The sequence below is a fragment of the Ursus americanus genome, chromosome 15, assembly GCF_024610735.1.
Source record: "Ursus americanus isolate L20-20 chromosome 15, mUrsAme1.1.p, whole genome shotgun sequence".
In the NCBI taxonomy this organism is placed as follows: Eukaryota; Metazoa; Chordata; class Mammalia; order Carnivora; family Ursidae; genus Ursus; species Ursus americanus.
The window spans coordinates 49,602,228-49,619,232 of record NC_142141.1 but is presented as its reverse complement, the minus strand read 5'-3'; the positions used below and the strand labels follow the sequence as shown (position 1 = coordinate 49,619,232).

Sequence of the window (17,005 nt, the reverse complement as noted above, 5' to 3'; positions counted from 1 at the left end):
GGGAAGGAGGGAAGGAGGGAAGAAGGTAAGGAACATTCACTAAGTGAGGTGATGAATATGTACTCAGCTTGAGTATGGTGGTGTCGCAATGTATATATATCAAACATCAAGTTGTACATCTTAAATATATAAAATTCCCATTTGTTAATTATAACTCAATAAAGCTGAAAAATTTTAAGGCTAAAAAAGAAATTGAGTTGATGCTTATCCCTCTAAAATAGGAATGCTACATCTAAATAAATGAGGCCAGATGGGTAAATTTAGTTGCCACACAGGTCAAGGACTTTTGTGTTTCCCAAATGAGGAGAAGAAGGGACCTTGTGATACTCGCCCACTGGTAAGATCTGTTTTACTCTTTTTTGTTGTTCCTCTCCGATGTGGAATTTTGGTTTAGTGAAAGCTATTTTCTGCTTCATTCCAGTGTTCCAATATCCTTATGTAAGCTATTCTTAGGGGAAAAAAATCATCAACGGCTTTACAATAGAATAAAAACACATTTTCCTTCTATGTATAGATGAGGTTGAAAAAGTCTTTTTTGTTAATAAATAAAATAATAAATAAATAAATAAATATTTAATTTATTAAGTTGCCTGAGTGAATTCCCCAGGTCCTTCTGTGTTCGTGAATTTACAAAGGCTTTCAAGGGTAGAACAATTTTCACCTTTAATTCTTAGGGTCATAAATATGGCCTGTCTCTTTCCCCCATTCAATTTCAATGTTTTCAATGCTCCAGGAATTTTCAGAATCTCTGACTCATTTTTGTTACTCTATCTTGTTGTTATGGTTTCTTTTTGAAATATTTATGGTTTCTTTTTGGACTATCCTCTTTGATACACCAAGGGGAGATATATCAGTGAGAAGAGGTTAAGTTATGCCACAATGACAAACTGGGTATTTTAAATGAGAGAAATACAATACGATCTTAGTAAGAAAAATAAATACAACTCCACTATCATTTCCCTTCAGAAAAATAATCTTAATAGTGTTTTGTATGTCTTTCCATAACTTTATTTTGGTTCATTCAAAAGTCTATCATGTAATTATACATATAATACACAAAACACTCTGCAGCTTCTTCTATAAGTAGTAATATGTCATGGATATTTCCATGCCAACTAAACAAATATAATTTCAATAGCTACATGACATTTCACATTGCTTTTTGACACATATTTAGATTTGTCTAGTTTGTCGTATTTTTTATAGCTGTGTAACAAATTATCACAAACAGTTGAATAAAACCAAAGCCATCAAATTTCCTTATATTTATTTTTGTTTGTTTGTTGCTATATACATGCGATAATGTGATGAGCTTTCAGAGTTGTGCCATCTTCTGAAGGAGCACAGCTTCTCCAATATTCCATGGTGCTTCAGTGTGATGTGGCAGTAGAAGATTTAAGAGGCCATTTAGCTTATAATGGCAAAAAAAGCATCTGACCTGAACTTCTGAGTTCTCTCCTTAACAGCGGATGGGAGCAAGAAAATAATTCCGATTTACTAAGGTGGAAAGTGAAGTTTAGCTAAGAGAAACTCAGGGGATCCTAAAAGGACTTGCAAATGGAAGGGAGAATAGGCAGCCATGACCATCAAGGACTGATCACTGAAAACTAGTAGGAACAGAAACACCTGGTAGATGGCAGCAGGAATCCACAACAGCACAAGTATTCCTCTTCTGCACTGTGCCATCTTTACCTGATCACTTTCCCTTCTGTCTATGCCTCATCACTGTACCTTCTAATTGTAACTGATTGTAGTGTTTTTATTTAATTCTTCATCACTATGATTTTCCCTACGCCTGATCACTATGCATTTACTCTATGTCTAATGGCTAGGGTTACCATACCTCATGCTGAGCCTTCTCTCCATACCTGAACACTGAACATTCACTTCATACGTGATTGCTATGCCTTTACTTTATACTGGGTTACTGTTCCTTTGCTCTGTACGTGACTCTGAGAAAATGAAGAAAAATATCCAAAATGGTGTCTCAAGAAAGAAATTTGAAATGCATAATAGAATTAGGAGTCAAGTTCAATGAAAAGTGAGGTTGAATTTATTGCATGTCTGAGTTTTGGGAATGGAATTTTAAGAGCATATGCCCTAATTCAGTGATTTCACACATAATTTATTTTCAATTTTTTAACTTTAACTAACGAACTTTAAGTTCGATGTATGTACTTTTGTAAAAATATAGGGTCAATAGCATATATTAATTAATTTGTGTTTATTTAAAACAAAACAAAACAAAACATTATCTCCATCAAGAAACATGTTAAGCTCCAAGGCCAATTTATATAACAAAATACTCCACTGACCACTATGGACGTTTCACTTATATTTTTTACAACTACATGCACATGACTTGCATGTTAGAACTGCCAAAACTCTGATTGCTTTCAATTTCCTACACTGAGGGGTACATACATGAAAATCATTCTTTGAATATATTTTTTACTATGATATGCAAATTTAAGTTTCACGAATGAGTCCATCTTATAATGAAAAAAAAAAATCCCAGTGAAGTATTTTCCATTATAAATTGATCAGTTTTCTTAGGGGAATTCCAAGTCTAGTCTACTTTCATAAAGAGTAAGTGAAGAGACTGAGGAATCAGCAGTAGCATAAAATGTAATCTGTTTAATCATATCTATCATTGAATAAAAATGAGAAACTGGATTGGCTTATGTGGCCTTTTTTGCATTTACAACTAACTTAATAGTATATAGGAAAATAAAATTAATCATTACTTCATGAAGCAATAATAAATTTTTACCCGATATAAGAACAATGATGTTCCAAAAATTAAGAGGCAATATTTCTTCAAAATCTTTCCTCAAAAAAAAAAAAAAAAATCTTTCCTCCAGACAGTAAAGGTGAAAAGTGTCAACATGTAATTATTCAGTAAAGATTGACAGAATATGGTTTCAAGTGATGTGGTTATAATAATACAACAAAAGTAAGACAGCAAAACTTCTGGGCCTCTTCTTCAAAAACCCTTGAAACTTGAACTTTTATACTACTGAAATGCAGCTCTAAGAGTCCACATGAAATATTTTCTTCCATTCCATAGGTTGCCATTTCATTCTGTCAGTGTTTCCTTTGCTGTGCAGAAGTTTTTAGTTTGATGCAGTCCCAGTTGCTTGTTTTTGTTTTTGTTTCTTTGCCTTTGGTGTTATAACCAAAATATCATTACAAAGACCAATGTCAAGGAAGTCACCCTCATGCTTTCTTCAGGAGTTTTACAATTTCAGGTATTTAATCCATTTCAGTTGATTTTTGTGTATGGTGTAAAATAATGGTCCAGTTTCATTGTTTTTCATGTGGCTGTCCAGTTTTCCCAACACCATTTATTGAAGAGAATATTCTTTCCCCATTATGTATTCTTGGTTTCTTTGTCAACACTTGGTCATATATACATGAGTACTTCTGGTCTCTTTTTCTATTCCATTGATCTAGGTGTCTGTTTTTATGCCCATACAACACTGTTTTGATTACTATAGCTTTGTAGTAGTATAGTTTGGAATCAGGAAATGTGAGGTCTCCAGCTTTGTCCTTTTTTCCCAAGATTACTTTGGCTATGAGGTGTCTCTTGAGGTTCCATAAAAATATTAGTATTGTTTGTTCTATTTCTGTGAAAACTGCCACTGACATTTAGTGAGGGACTGCATTGAATCTGTAGGTCACTTTGGATAGAATGGACATTTAAACAATATTAATTATTCCAATCCATGAACATGGAATACCTCTTCATTTCTTTATGTCCTCCTCAGTTCATTTTATCAATGTTTTAGAGATTTCAGTTTACAGATCTTTCACCTCCTTAAATTTATTCCTTAGTATTTTATTCTTTCTGATGTTCTTATAAATGGGATCGTTTTCTTAATTTATATCTTTCTTATAGTTCACTGTAAAATGGATGCTGTTTTGAGCCACTAGGTTGTGGGTTGATTTGCTACAAAACACTAGCTAACCGACACAAGGGAAAAGTTATCAGAATTAAAAAATTATGAAACTTAGACATTTTTGTTCAATTTTCATTTCATTATTTGTCCAATGTGACTCCTAATACGCACTTTTAATTTACCATGTAGAATGGCAGTGTCAGCCTCATTTCATTGAAATTATCTCATTCTGAAGTTATTGCCCCAGGGTAATGATTTTAAAATGGCTACTAGAATCCTGGAAGAAATCCAGGGTGAAGCTCCCAAGATGTTTGGCCAGAACTAAATCAGTCCCCCAACAAGCAGTGCAATAAAGTAAGCACAGCTGCTGTGTCTTCTTGCTGCTCTGCAACAAGGAACATAGCTGCAAGTGGAAATAGGCCTGGGAGTTAGAGATTGGAGAGGCACAAAGACATGAAAAAGACGAAGATGTTTTAATATATCTCCAAGGGCAAGGCACCTTGTAGCTATTAAGGGTCATATAGTAAAACTTCATATATTTTCTTTTTATGCCAAACTAAGAATCAGTGCTCTACTGAAGCTGAAGTTTATAAATTACATACTGTTAATTTTAATAAAATGTAATATTTTTTCTCTCTCCCATAAACAACAAAATCTGTCATTTTTATAGTCTGTTATAATAGCTTAAATATTATTAAATGACTTTTACTCATAGGTACCTTTTATTAATACACAGAAGAAAAGAAGTAGAAATTTCTATGATTCCTTATAGATATGCTGTTGTGAAAAACGAATTAAAGATGTGAAATTTGCTTTCAGGCAAATTGCATTGTAATCTAGTATGGTTACTCTCAAAACAATTGCTGGATATAAAGTAATTTTTTTTGAAAATTTAGAGTGACTGCAAAACAACTAAAACTTCTAAAAACTACTGATTCTAGGTAAAAGGAAGACTATAATTGCAAAAATTGGGGTGCATTTTAATAAAAATAGAAGAGACAAAATTATCCTCTTAAATTATTATTTTAAAATTATTGTTTTGGTTTTTTTAAAGATTTTATTTATTTATTTGACAGAGAGAGACAGCCAGCGAGAGAGGGAACACAAGCAGGGCGAGTGGGAGAGGAAGCAGGCTCCTAGCAGAGGAGCCTGATGTGGGGCTCGATCCCAGAAAGCCGGGATCACGCCCTGAGCCAATGGCAGACGCTTAATGACTGTGCCACCCAGGCGCCCCTGTTTTAATTGTTTTTTTAAAGAGATTGCTCAATATACATGATAAAAACACTTTTGCTAGCTTTTTATAACAATATGACATTCTAGTATCACTAAATGTCTTAAGACACTTATAATGTCCTTTCTGAGAATGGCAGTGCTGTTTACAAGTACATTTCTACTTATCCTATTTTCATTTCTTAAATGCCACACATGCACTAGACTGCTGATGCCAAAAGCACATATAATTTCATCTCATGGTTATTTTCCTCTTTGTGCCATGATGATCAGTATTATTAATTTTTTATTTCATTTTCTTAAAATTCAGTTCTAAAAACTTAGACATTTAATGAAGTTGCATTAAATCAAAATTAAAGAAGTACTTCTTTAAAGTTGTTTAAAGGCCAAAGAAGACAATTATTGTATAGAATAACTGCTAGGAGGTGGTAAAATCATAAAGACTGGCATGATAATGGACTGCATACCAGAGGAAAAAAGAAAAGAAAAAATGTTAAACATTCATTGATAAAATGTGTGCAAGTGTGTTCATGGACCTATCCAGGTCCATAATATTATAATGTCATTCTGTCCACACATGTTCATTTTGTTTTATTTGATCAAATTTTTAGGTGAGTAAAAAAAAATGCAGTGTGACAGTCAGTAGCTTACAAGTCATTCATCATAACTCAAATGGTCCTTTTCTAAATCAACACTATAACAAGAAGCAGATTTCTTTTAAAAATGAGAGCCACAATGACTCTCAAGTAGCCACACTGTTACACTTCGTTCTGTGAGAACAAATGACTTAACTTTATTCAATGGTATACCTCACTGTTTTCATAATATAGTGCAATTGAATTTGTCAATTAATATTAATCATGAAAATTGCTGACCTGGGCAGATAGAGTTGTTTTTGGTCATAAAATATATGAGTAGTCTAACACTATGAGATTCTCATTGGAAGTGACTATAAATTTAACAAATAGTATATTCTCCAATTCATGTTTCTACTTTGAAATGCTTTAAAAAACATTCTCTTCCCAAAGAGCATTTGGCAATGTCTAAAGACACTGTAATATGATGGTGGTGGAAAGGATGCTACTAACATCTAATGTTCGGACCTCAGGGAGGTGCTGAACATCCTACCAGGCCCATGACAGTCTTCCACAGCAGAGACTCATCCAGGCTACTACGTCATTTAGTGGCAAGGTTGCAAAACCCTGCTGTAGAGGGATATGATTCCCTACGTAATAGTTGAAATTACACAACATAATGCAAAGAGGTGAAGAAAAACATCATATTGAAACATGCATTGAAAAACACTCTATTTTGCATCTTTCTTTATTAAGCCATCCAGAATTGCCACAGACTTTGTCTGCTGATTATTACTCACTGACAAGAAACATGCAACCACATTTTGCTTTTCTCCCCGGTAATATAGCACACAGCAATTACTTGGAGGGCTCCATGACTACTACTTAGCACTATAGATATACAAGAAACAATAACTTGATAAACACTTGCATACCCCGGAGGTCTCTTGTGCTGCCTTCTCTGCATTCTCATAGCATATTCTGCTAAACTGTGAAGGGGATTCATCATTTGCATGACAATCTTGTTTATTTTCCACTTTAACAAATGTGTGCGTACGCACATGCGCACACACACACCCACACACACACGCACCCTTAAGTAAGCCATAAACCCAAAGGGAAGACAAGAGTATTTTTCATCATTGTATCTTCTATGTGGAATCCTTGTCTAACTGATAAACCCCTGTACACTACGTAAGATTAATTGAGGACTTCTCTAAGTCTGCAAGCTGAACTCACTGTCCACTTTATGGTTCCCTTATATTTAGCTTATCAAACACTACATTGAAATTTTCTGTTTATATGTCTGTAGCCTGTTCAAATTTAGGGAACTTTTTTCTTCTCTTCTCTCCTCTCCTCTTCTCTCCTCTCCTCTCCTCTCCTCTCCTCTCCTCTCCTCTCCTCTCCTCTCCTCTTCTCTTCTCTTCTCTTCTCTTCTTTTTTCTTCTCCTCTCCTCTCCTCCCCTCCCCTCCCCTCCCCACTCCTCTCCCCTTCCTTCCTTCTTTCCTTCCTTCCTTCTTTCCTTCCTTCTTTCCTTCCTTCCTTCCTTCCTTCCTTCCTTCCTTCCTTCCTTCCTACCATTTTATTACTACTATTAGTTCTCAGCATATAAAATACCTTCCTTCTATCTCTCTCTCTTTCCAGAAAGAATTAAAGAGATACAAAAAGGGAGATACTTTTTTTTAATGGCTGAGTAATTCAAAACCAAATTAATGAGTATATGATAAAAATGATGAATTTGTCAGGCACCATATGCTAAGGAAAATTTTGTTGTCATCTGCTTATACTGTTAGCCATTATTACTATTAGAAACCTATATATCTTTAAGTATTATTGTTATTTAAAATATTTTTATCACAAGTCTGCATTTCACTTTTTATTATCACTTTATAAATAATATATATATATGTAGTTTTTAATAAAGAAGAATGCATTTCTCTGCTAGCAGATAAAGCCATAGCCCATTTTTTGAAGCAATTGCCTTCATCAGTATGTGTGTTTCTTTAAGATATGCCCTTTGTGCACATACACTGTACAACACACCCTTACGTTCTAAAACAAACTAGACTATTCTACACGTATTTCTAAAAACATTTTTTTCACTAAGACAATATAATCTTCAGAGGTCAGTATATACATACAAGTTCATTCATCTTAAGACTGCGTAGGTAATCTGTATGTACTTTAAGAGTCATTTACTTGAAAACTTCCTTACTAGTAGACTTTAAGTGTGTTTCCAATGTTTCGCTATTACGAACAACACTGCAATGGACATCCTTTCACATGTACCTTGGTGTAACCATGTGAATGCATCTATAGAATAGTTGTCTGTAATACAGACTGTACAACAAAAGGATATGTTCTCAATTTAAAATACTGTTAAATTGCCATCCAAAACAACTGTGGGACTTCACCTGTCGGCTAATGGCTCTGTACATTAACAACTTCGTGAATTATCAGACTTATATACTTTGGTAGGTGAACATTGGTTTCTCCTTCTCCTTCGTGGCCTCTTAAATTACTAATGGAATTTGAAGTTTTTCTTTGGATAATTAACACATTTCTTTTTTCTGTGACTCTCCTGCTAATGTAATTTCTCCATTTTTTTATTTGATTGTGACATATTTTTTGTTGTTAAAAAATGCCCTTATGTAATAAAAATTAGCCCCCTGTCAGCCAGGTATGTTTACCAGTATTTCAGTTTATCTTTCATTTTATTAGGTTTAGCATAATTATTTGACATCTGTATTTTCAAATGTTTCTTCATTTAAATTTATGTCTTACTGATTGTTGCTTACTGTAAAAAGTCCTTTTTTATCATACACTTGTTTGTTTTGTTTTTTTAGTGGTTATGTTTTCATGAGCAGATTCAAAGTTTTAGTTTTTATAGCTTAATCACAGGTTTATTTACTATTTACTTTGTCCTTAAGCGTTGGGAAAACCATGCTATCCCTATTGTCCCAGCATCATGAGTACACCTGGCCCTCCACCTGAGCCCCACTCCTGAGCCCAGTTAATGAGGCTACTTTCCATTGCTCAATACCTCCATTTGTTTCACTGTGCACACTATCTGCATCACAAAGGATTTTCAGCTTTTGGCACACATACCTATCTGGAAACTATCCATTGTCTTTATCCACACTATATCTAATGTACACATTATGGAGTTGTTAGAAAATTCTTTTTCAAAAGCATATCCTTGTTGGACTCCCTAGTGATTAGATTTGTAGTATAAATAAATGTTTATTCCCTTACTCTCAGCATTTAGGAATAATTTTTCTCTTTATGGTACGTAGCCATCCCCAAATCCAATCCTTTAAAATAAGAAGAAACATTATAACATCAAATCTAGCCTCACATGTCAAGAAGGCAACCTCCACTTCCAGCTCAATAAACTGTAAGGATTCTGGAATGTCCACTCTTCTTGTTATAATTATTCCACCAATAGCTTGATTCAGATTTTACATTTTTCACTATACAAAAAAATTGGGAACTTCAAAGCTGAATCTCTATCTGGCTTAGAAATCTTTTCCAGTTGCACTTCTTACTAACCATGTAGTCTTGGGCAAATCATTTAATTCTATGTATCAGTTTTATCCTCTGTAAAACAAGGATAACCATCATGTTGCCCTTATGATGTGAGCAGGAAATTGCTATAAATTACATGCAATGCCTGGCATATAGTAAGTGCTCAATAAATATTCCTTGATGCTGTTTCAATGTTTATAACATCATTAGAACAACTGCTTTGACAACCTGTAGTCTCAGATGCTGACAAAACTAACTGGTTGTTTTGGGGTGACCAACTTTAGATTTTCTGCAGAACTCAAAGTCAACATTCAAATGTTCAATTTCCTTTTCCTTGCTGATCAAAACTTCTATGGATGCAATTGATTCCACAGCTGATGGCAAGCAAGATTAAAATATCTGAAATCAACTGTTGGCTGCATCATAGGCAAAAAGGGAAATAGCTGCCATAGTCCAATCATCCAGCATCACAATTACATAGAAAGGAAAATAAGTGCTGATTTCATGTGTCATTCCCAAATCAAGGCACTTCATGGAAAATGGCATCATTGTTTCTTATCTGATGTTCACTATTCTTTTGGATTCAGTATTGGTTTTCATTTTTTGCTTTTGGGGTCCTTGTTAAATCTAGAATTTGTCCAAGTACCAACTCAGAGTCAATGTAGCTGTAGGTATCTGAGATCCAACAAGACAGTTTAAATGGAAACAGGTTTACTTTGTTAAGAATGATTTTGTCATTGGCAGGCTGGGATAGAGCATCACTTCTGCAAGAGAATCACCCTTCCAGACCCTTTTAACTTTCTGCTCCATCTCACTTAGCAGGAGGCTTTCATCCTTACGATGCCAGAGGCTGCTGCATTTTCATACCACATCTGGTTTTGGGGCCATGGGTGAAATATGTATGCCACCTATGTCTTCTCAGGAAACCTATCTCTTTTCTGGAAATCCCACCCCATTGGCCTCCACTGACATCCTACTGGTTAGATTTAGGTCACATGGTCACTCCTAGAGGAAAGGGAGTGGTGGGAGGTGAATATTTGATTCTGCATCATGTCACCTGAACAATACTGATTTGTAGTAACACAAAAAGACAGGCTGAATATTAGTTAGATAACTAACAGTATCCACCTAAAAGCAAGAAGCCCCAACCTATCATTTATAACAAATAACATATGTCCGTGCATATTTAGCAGGGCTGGCAGAACACTAACTGCCCTAGAGCAGCGATGCCTTGTCTATCAGACTGTGACACTATCCTCTATTATTGCCCCTGCCTCCAGTCACACCCCTGCAAGCCCTTACAATGGTGGTTGACAAACTTTTTCTGTAAAAGGCAACAGGGAATTACTTTCGGCTTTGGGAGTCAAATGGTCTCCATTGCAACTTCTCAATTCTGTCACTGTAATGCCCAAACTACCACAGGCAATATTTAAATGAATGGATGTGGCTGTATTCCAGTTAAACATTATATAAAAAAAATAGACCACAAGCTGAATTTGTCTCCCTTGCCACTGTTGGCTGGTCCCTCCTCTCCAATATTACTAGCTTTTTAATTCTAAAATCAGAATCAATGCAAGCATCACCCATTCTGAAGCACACATGTGAAGTGAGTTCATCCCTCCACTAACTTTCAAAGCACCTTCTATACATTTGTATTAAAATGTACAATAGATGCTATTTTGATACTTTTTTATCTACATTTTTTTCTCTAGTGAATTTTCTCTCTCTCTCTCAATGGAATCATGCTTAGAAGCACAGCAATACAGTTACTTAAACCTATTCTGTCGTGTTCTTTTTCTCTACTTCTTTTTTTTCTTTTTAAATGGATGCTTTTTTTAAGATTTTATTTGAGACAGAGTGAGTGAGAGAGAGAGCACTCTCTCTCAGGGGGAGAGGGGAGAAGCAGAGGGAGAAGCATACTCCCCACTGAACAGGAGGTCTGACACAGGGCTTGATCCTAGGACCTTGAGATCATGATGTGAGCTGAAGGAGACACTTCCCGACTAAGCCACCCAGGTGCCCCCTTTTTCTCTACTTCTTTCAGATATTGTATATTCCTCCTCAACCATACTCATCTCGGTAAAAGAATTTAGGAATATTATTTCCCATTCCCATCCTCCTCTTAAGTCCTGGATGAAGACTTTGAAATGTTGTGACTTGTTCCTAAGTCCTCAAACTATATTTTATGCCACAGTAATTCCTTTAAGCTTTATGATTCTTGGATTGTACAGTTTCCTTTAGCATCCTCAAACGTATCCATTTAGATTTAACTGTGTACACACATAAACACATATTTCAGGGTACATTTCCAATTTTTTTTTCCCCTCTCCTTGTCATTTTCCTTGACTTTGAGGATCTCTGTTTGGATTCATTTCAACAATTTTCATTACAACATTTTCTCAAATATATTTTTAGATAAGATAACGCAACAATCTACTTTCTGGATCCTTCCCCAAACATTTCTTTTACCTTTACAAATGAGTCATATTTTGATGAGCAAAGGATTTGGGGCTAGAGTTTTTTTTTTTTTTTCTTTGTAGATTATACATTCAACTGTCAATCAGATTCTAGTATTTATTTTCTTCTTTTTTTTAAGATTTTTTATTTTTTGACTGAGAGAAAGAGACAGAGAATGCAAGCAGGGGGAATGGCAGGGGGGAAGGAGAAGCAGGCTCCCTGCTGAGCAAGGAACCTGATGCGGGGCTCAATCCCAGGACCCCAGGACTATGACCTGAGCTGAAGGCAGATGCTTAACAGACTGAGCCACCCTGGTGTCCCAGATTCTGGTATTTCAAGTGATAAATATGATATGTATTACATAGATTACTAGGCAATTAAAAAAATATCTGAAAATCTGTAAAATTTTCTCTTTCGTTTAGGTTTCAGGTACTTTGCCAGGATTTACCTAGGTTTAATTCTTATTCTAACCCTTCCTCAAAAACTCTATTAAACTCATAAATTCAATATGTTCTTCACCTCAAGGAAAAAATGTCATACTTTCCTTCATCTACTCTTTTTTGTTGTCTGGGAACATATGTCATCCACACAAGAGGTCTAATGCACATATATCTCTTTTAAGTCTCATCTTGTACCACAATTCCCACATTTTGGGGATTTTTTTGCTCTCTGATTTTTAGTTAATTCTTCCAGTCTGATATGTTTTCAAGTTCCAGGACAATAATTCGGATATATCAATGACCATTCATGCCTCAATCATATACCGATATTTTGTTGTTTACTGGTTGCAGAAAACATGGCTCTGAGTTACAGAAATCTCTTTGTCGTATCCCAACAACACTAGTGCTCTTGTTATCTTTTGCTCAGCACACTTGCTTAGTAATGACTGCTCTGCCTGTGTTTCTGTTTGCCCCCTGGTTATGGTGGTTTTGCTTCTGCTCCTTGGGACTCTTATGTAGCCTCTGGAAGTTACCCTTACCAATGGCATTCTCACAAATGGTAGAGTCACAGAGCTTTTCACTTTTGTGAGACAAAAGGTTAGCAAATGGGGTGTCAGTTCTTTGACAAGGTGAGAAAAGGAAGTCTGTTCTAGAATTCCACATTAACTCTCACCTGCCAGGCTTAATGGCGTTGAGCCCTTCAGTTTACCTTCAACTTTGCTTAGAGACCAATAAGCCTGAGTGACATCTGGGCCTCTCCCCAGACTCTCTTGAGCTGATCCCTGTGTTCTACTCTGGTAGAATTGCTTTCTGCTCTGAGATTCTGGTAAAGAACTAGTCTTTTCTTTCTAACCTGCTTCCCCAACAGCTTCAGGAGCCATCTGCCTACCTCATGAGAGCTAAAATGGGCTCGAGCAGGGAAGGGAAGAAACTACAATCTTTCATTAACAACCCATATGTATATGAGATGAAGAATGTTAACTAAACTTATTATGGTGATCATTTCAGATATGTGCAAGTGAAGGTATTACACTGTACATCTTAAATTTTCCACCGCTTTTTGTCAGTTATATCTCAAAAACATTTTAAAAATCAAAATTAAAAATAAAACCACTTATATACATATCCAAAACACAACAATTTGATTAATGACTATAATAACCTCAGCTTAAACTAAGTCATAGATACTTACATATACAATACTCATATATAATAATACTCATATATAAGCTCAAATATATAAAATCCTTACTCAAAAATCATGTTCTACATCCCTTAGAGTCTTATAGAGATAGTCAAAAAATCATCATAGCTGAACTTCATTTTAATGATTTAGAAAATTTGTCATAGGAGAGAAAAACAAAATAAAATAGCTACACGACAGAGATCTGTAAGCGATGAGGAAGCCCCAGGTCATCAGAGTGACATGAGGCCCAAATCATACCCCATCAACTGCAGGGTAAGCTCTGCATTCAGGAGAACCTGGTGTCAATTTCTTCTTGGCCTTTTTCTAGATATATGAATTTGGGAAAATCACCTAATTACAGTATGCTGGCTTATACATCTTTAAAATGGTATCCAAAATACTTTAAGAATTTTCTTATGTTTTAAAACAAATGAGGTATGTAAACGTTTATGAGTATCTAAAAAGTTTTATTGAATACTATAGATATTACTTGCGTTTTTAATGCTATTATAAATTGGTCATACACTACAAGCTTAAAAGACATGTAGCAAAAGATTTCAGACATTATATCACCTATTTCTATTTATGCAAATTGTCACCTTGAATGTGTTGGTATCTTCGTAGCAAGGTACATGAAGAAATAATATGGTCAAAATTATGTCAAGCAAGAATTGCTGGTGTTTTCCCATCAACGATTTTTTTTTCTTGATACCAAACTATTATCTCTACTTATAAGTTCAGAAATTAATTTCAATAGATATTCTAATACCTAGACCCAATATTCTTTAACATTTTAAGCCACATGTAAATATAAAAATATTTTGAAATTTCTTCAGATTTCTCCACACACATACACAAAAATGAAAAACTGGTCTTCAAATGATGATTTTTTTTGATTCTTAAAAATATATTAACTGCCAAAGTAAACAATGATTTTTTTCTTACCCATATCTGACATTTCAGGCACAGTAACGATGTATGGTCCATCTGTGAACTTTGGAGCATTGTCATTGATGTCTTGTACTTTGATTATGAACTCGGATTCAGGTTCAAGAGGCTTGTTTGTTCGTCTGTCAATAGCCTGGGCATGAAGCACATAGTGGGTCTTCTGCTCTCTGTCTAAGCTTTTCGTCGAGTGGATGTCCCCAGTGGTATCATCAATGATAAATATAGTCCCAGCACCTTCTCCGGTAAGGATGTACTTGACAGACCCATCGCCTTTGTCAGAATTGGAGTGCAGCTGGACAATAAAAATTAAATAATTTAGCTTGCAATTATATTCCAACCTAACATCATGTTACCTTAAAATTGCCTATCTATAATTTTTAACTCACTTTGATTAACTTTTCTTATCTCCACAGCGTCCTATAGGTTACTACAATCATTTATTTTTCTACAGTTTTTCTCTACTTGGTACTATGGATATTTTTATCATGACCTAAAAAATCCAATCATTGACTTAAGAGTAATTAATAAATAATACTGATTAAAAGAAAAACAATAACACTTGATGTTATTCTACCAAATCAACACTTCACTAACTACAGAAAATAGAATTGGAAAAAGAAACTACCAGTAAATCACTGTTGCCTTCAATACTTTCAGGAATAATGCTTTTTAAAAATTAATTGTTTCGCATTTTATTTCAAACCTAAAATTTAAAAAAGAAAAAAATATGTATGGTAGGAGAAAATTCAAATTATTAAAAATCTCCACAAAAGAGGCATTTATTTGTTACAGAGGTATTAATTTTATAATTTGAAAAAATTTTAAAAAGACTATTTCCCAGATTAATTGTTCAGATTTAGAACATTAAGAACATTAAAATAGATTAAAATAGAATATTTTCTTTTTTTAAGTTTGTTTGTTTATTTATTTTTAGTAATCTCTCTACTCAACATGGGGCTTGAACTCATGAGCCTGAGATCAAGAGTCACATGTTCTACTGACTGAGCCACTGAGCCAGCCAGGCATCCACTTTTTTTTTTTTAACTATGAGAATTTAACTTTCAATAGTAGTGATTGATTTAATCAATACATAGGCCTATTTTTTAAAATTAATTAAAATACACCAACAAATTCTCACTCATTAAAATAAAAATACTGGAATATCATTTTAATTGATATTACAGAAGTAATATTTCAGTAGAGAAGTATTTAGTTAGAAAGATAAATAGATATTAAGATAATTATAAACCATTTTTTGTCATTTAAACATCAGGAAATGATTTTATTTATTTATTTTATTTATCTTAGAGAGAGAGAGAGAACACGGGTGGAGGGGCAGAGGGAGAGAGAGAATCTCAAGAAGACTCTGCGCTGGGCACAGAATCCAACATGGGGATCAATCTCATGACCCTGAGATCATGAATTGAGCTGCAATCAAGAATTGAATGCTTGGGGCGCCTGGGTGGCACAGCGGTTAAGCGTCTGCCTTCGGCTCAGGGCGTGATCCCGGTGTTATGGGATCGGGCCCCACATCAGGCTCCTCTGCTATGAGCCTGCTTCTTCCTCTCCCACTCCCCCTGCTTGTGTTCCCTCTCTCGCTGGCTGTCTCTATCTCTGTCGAATAAATAAATAAAATCTTTAAAAAAAAAAAAAAAGAATTGAATGCTTAACCGACTGAGCCACCCAGGCTCCCCGAGAAATGCTTCCAAACTGCATATAATTCATACTTCATAATCTATTTCAACTTGTGCCATCTTAATTAAATATTTCCATAAGAGCCACTGCTATATGTGAAACAACCACACAATATTTTCTTAAATCTTAAATAAATATCTGAAGAATCATTTCTCCCAAGAGATCTGAACAGTTATCCTTCATATGACACATTTTTGGTTATATAACCTCAACTACTCACCTTTTGCTCATTTCTGACACTTGGAAACATTGAAAAATATAACCTCGTTCATATAGCTTTTGGGTTTCTTGCCATAATAAAGAGAGAAAAATTTTTCAAGGATTATATTAAAATCTGAACCCTTAGAAGACATTTTTTAAAAAGATAAAATATAGAAAAATAAATGACAAAGGGACTATTCTATGATAAAATGGAGGCAACTGAAATATAAATTATACTACATCAAAAATAATACTATCTCTTTTTTTGAAAATGCATAACACATAAACAGGGACAAATTCTGATGGAAATCACTTAGCAAGATTCAACAAATTATATCTTTCCAAACTACTTTTTTTTCAGCTTTTATAAAGAGGCGTAAGAAATCCATTAGCAAAATATGAAAAACACAGCCTTCAAAGATTCACACTTCATTAGTAAATTAACTACTGAATGAAGAATGCAGAATGAGTTGTGTGGAGATAGTTGTATGCATGGATGGAAATGTATTTAGTCATTTCTTTATGTTTCTTGACATATCTTTTAGTACTGAGAAGAAGGATTTATCATTTATGAAGCAGACACCTGCAAAATATCAATAGAGCAGCCTGTTTCACGTTCTGCATATTTGCTTTAATCTGTAACCAAATCACAGCAATGTAAAGCAACAAATTCATTAAACAAATGTTTTTAAAAACACTCTCTCAAACACTCTTGTTATTAAATAAAATGTGAGACAGTTTTATTAGCTATTGTTATACTATATAAATTAGAAATCTATATAACTAATTTAAAACCCTTCTGGGGGAAATGTGTTATGCTTCTAACAACTTACTTCAGAAAG

At 34.5% G+C, this 17,005-nt stretch overlaps 1 protein-coding gene across 2 annotated transcripts in view; it reads right to left on the bottom strand.

Annotated features, from left to right (window-relative positions):
* CDH18 (cadherin 18) overlaps nucleotides 1–17,005 on the bottom strand; it is a 311,962-nt gene that overhangs the window by 222,391 nt on the left and 72,566 nt on the right. For both annotated transcript variants that reach the window (XM_045787406.2, XM_045787408.2), the window contains exon 2: nucleotides 14,265–14,559. In XM_045787406.2, the coding sequence (XP_045643362.1) occupies nucleotides 14,265–14,559 (295 nt within the window). The remainder of the gene's footprint in view (nucleotides 1–14,264; nucleotides 14,560–17,005) is intronic.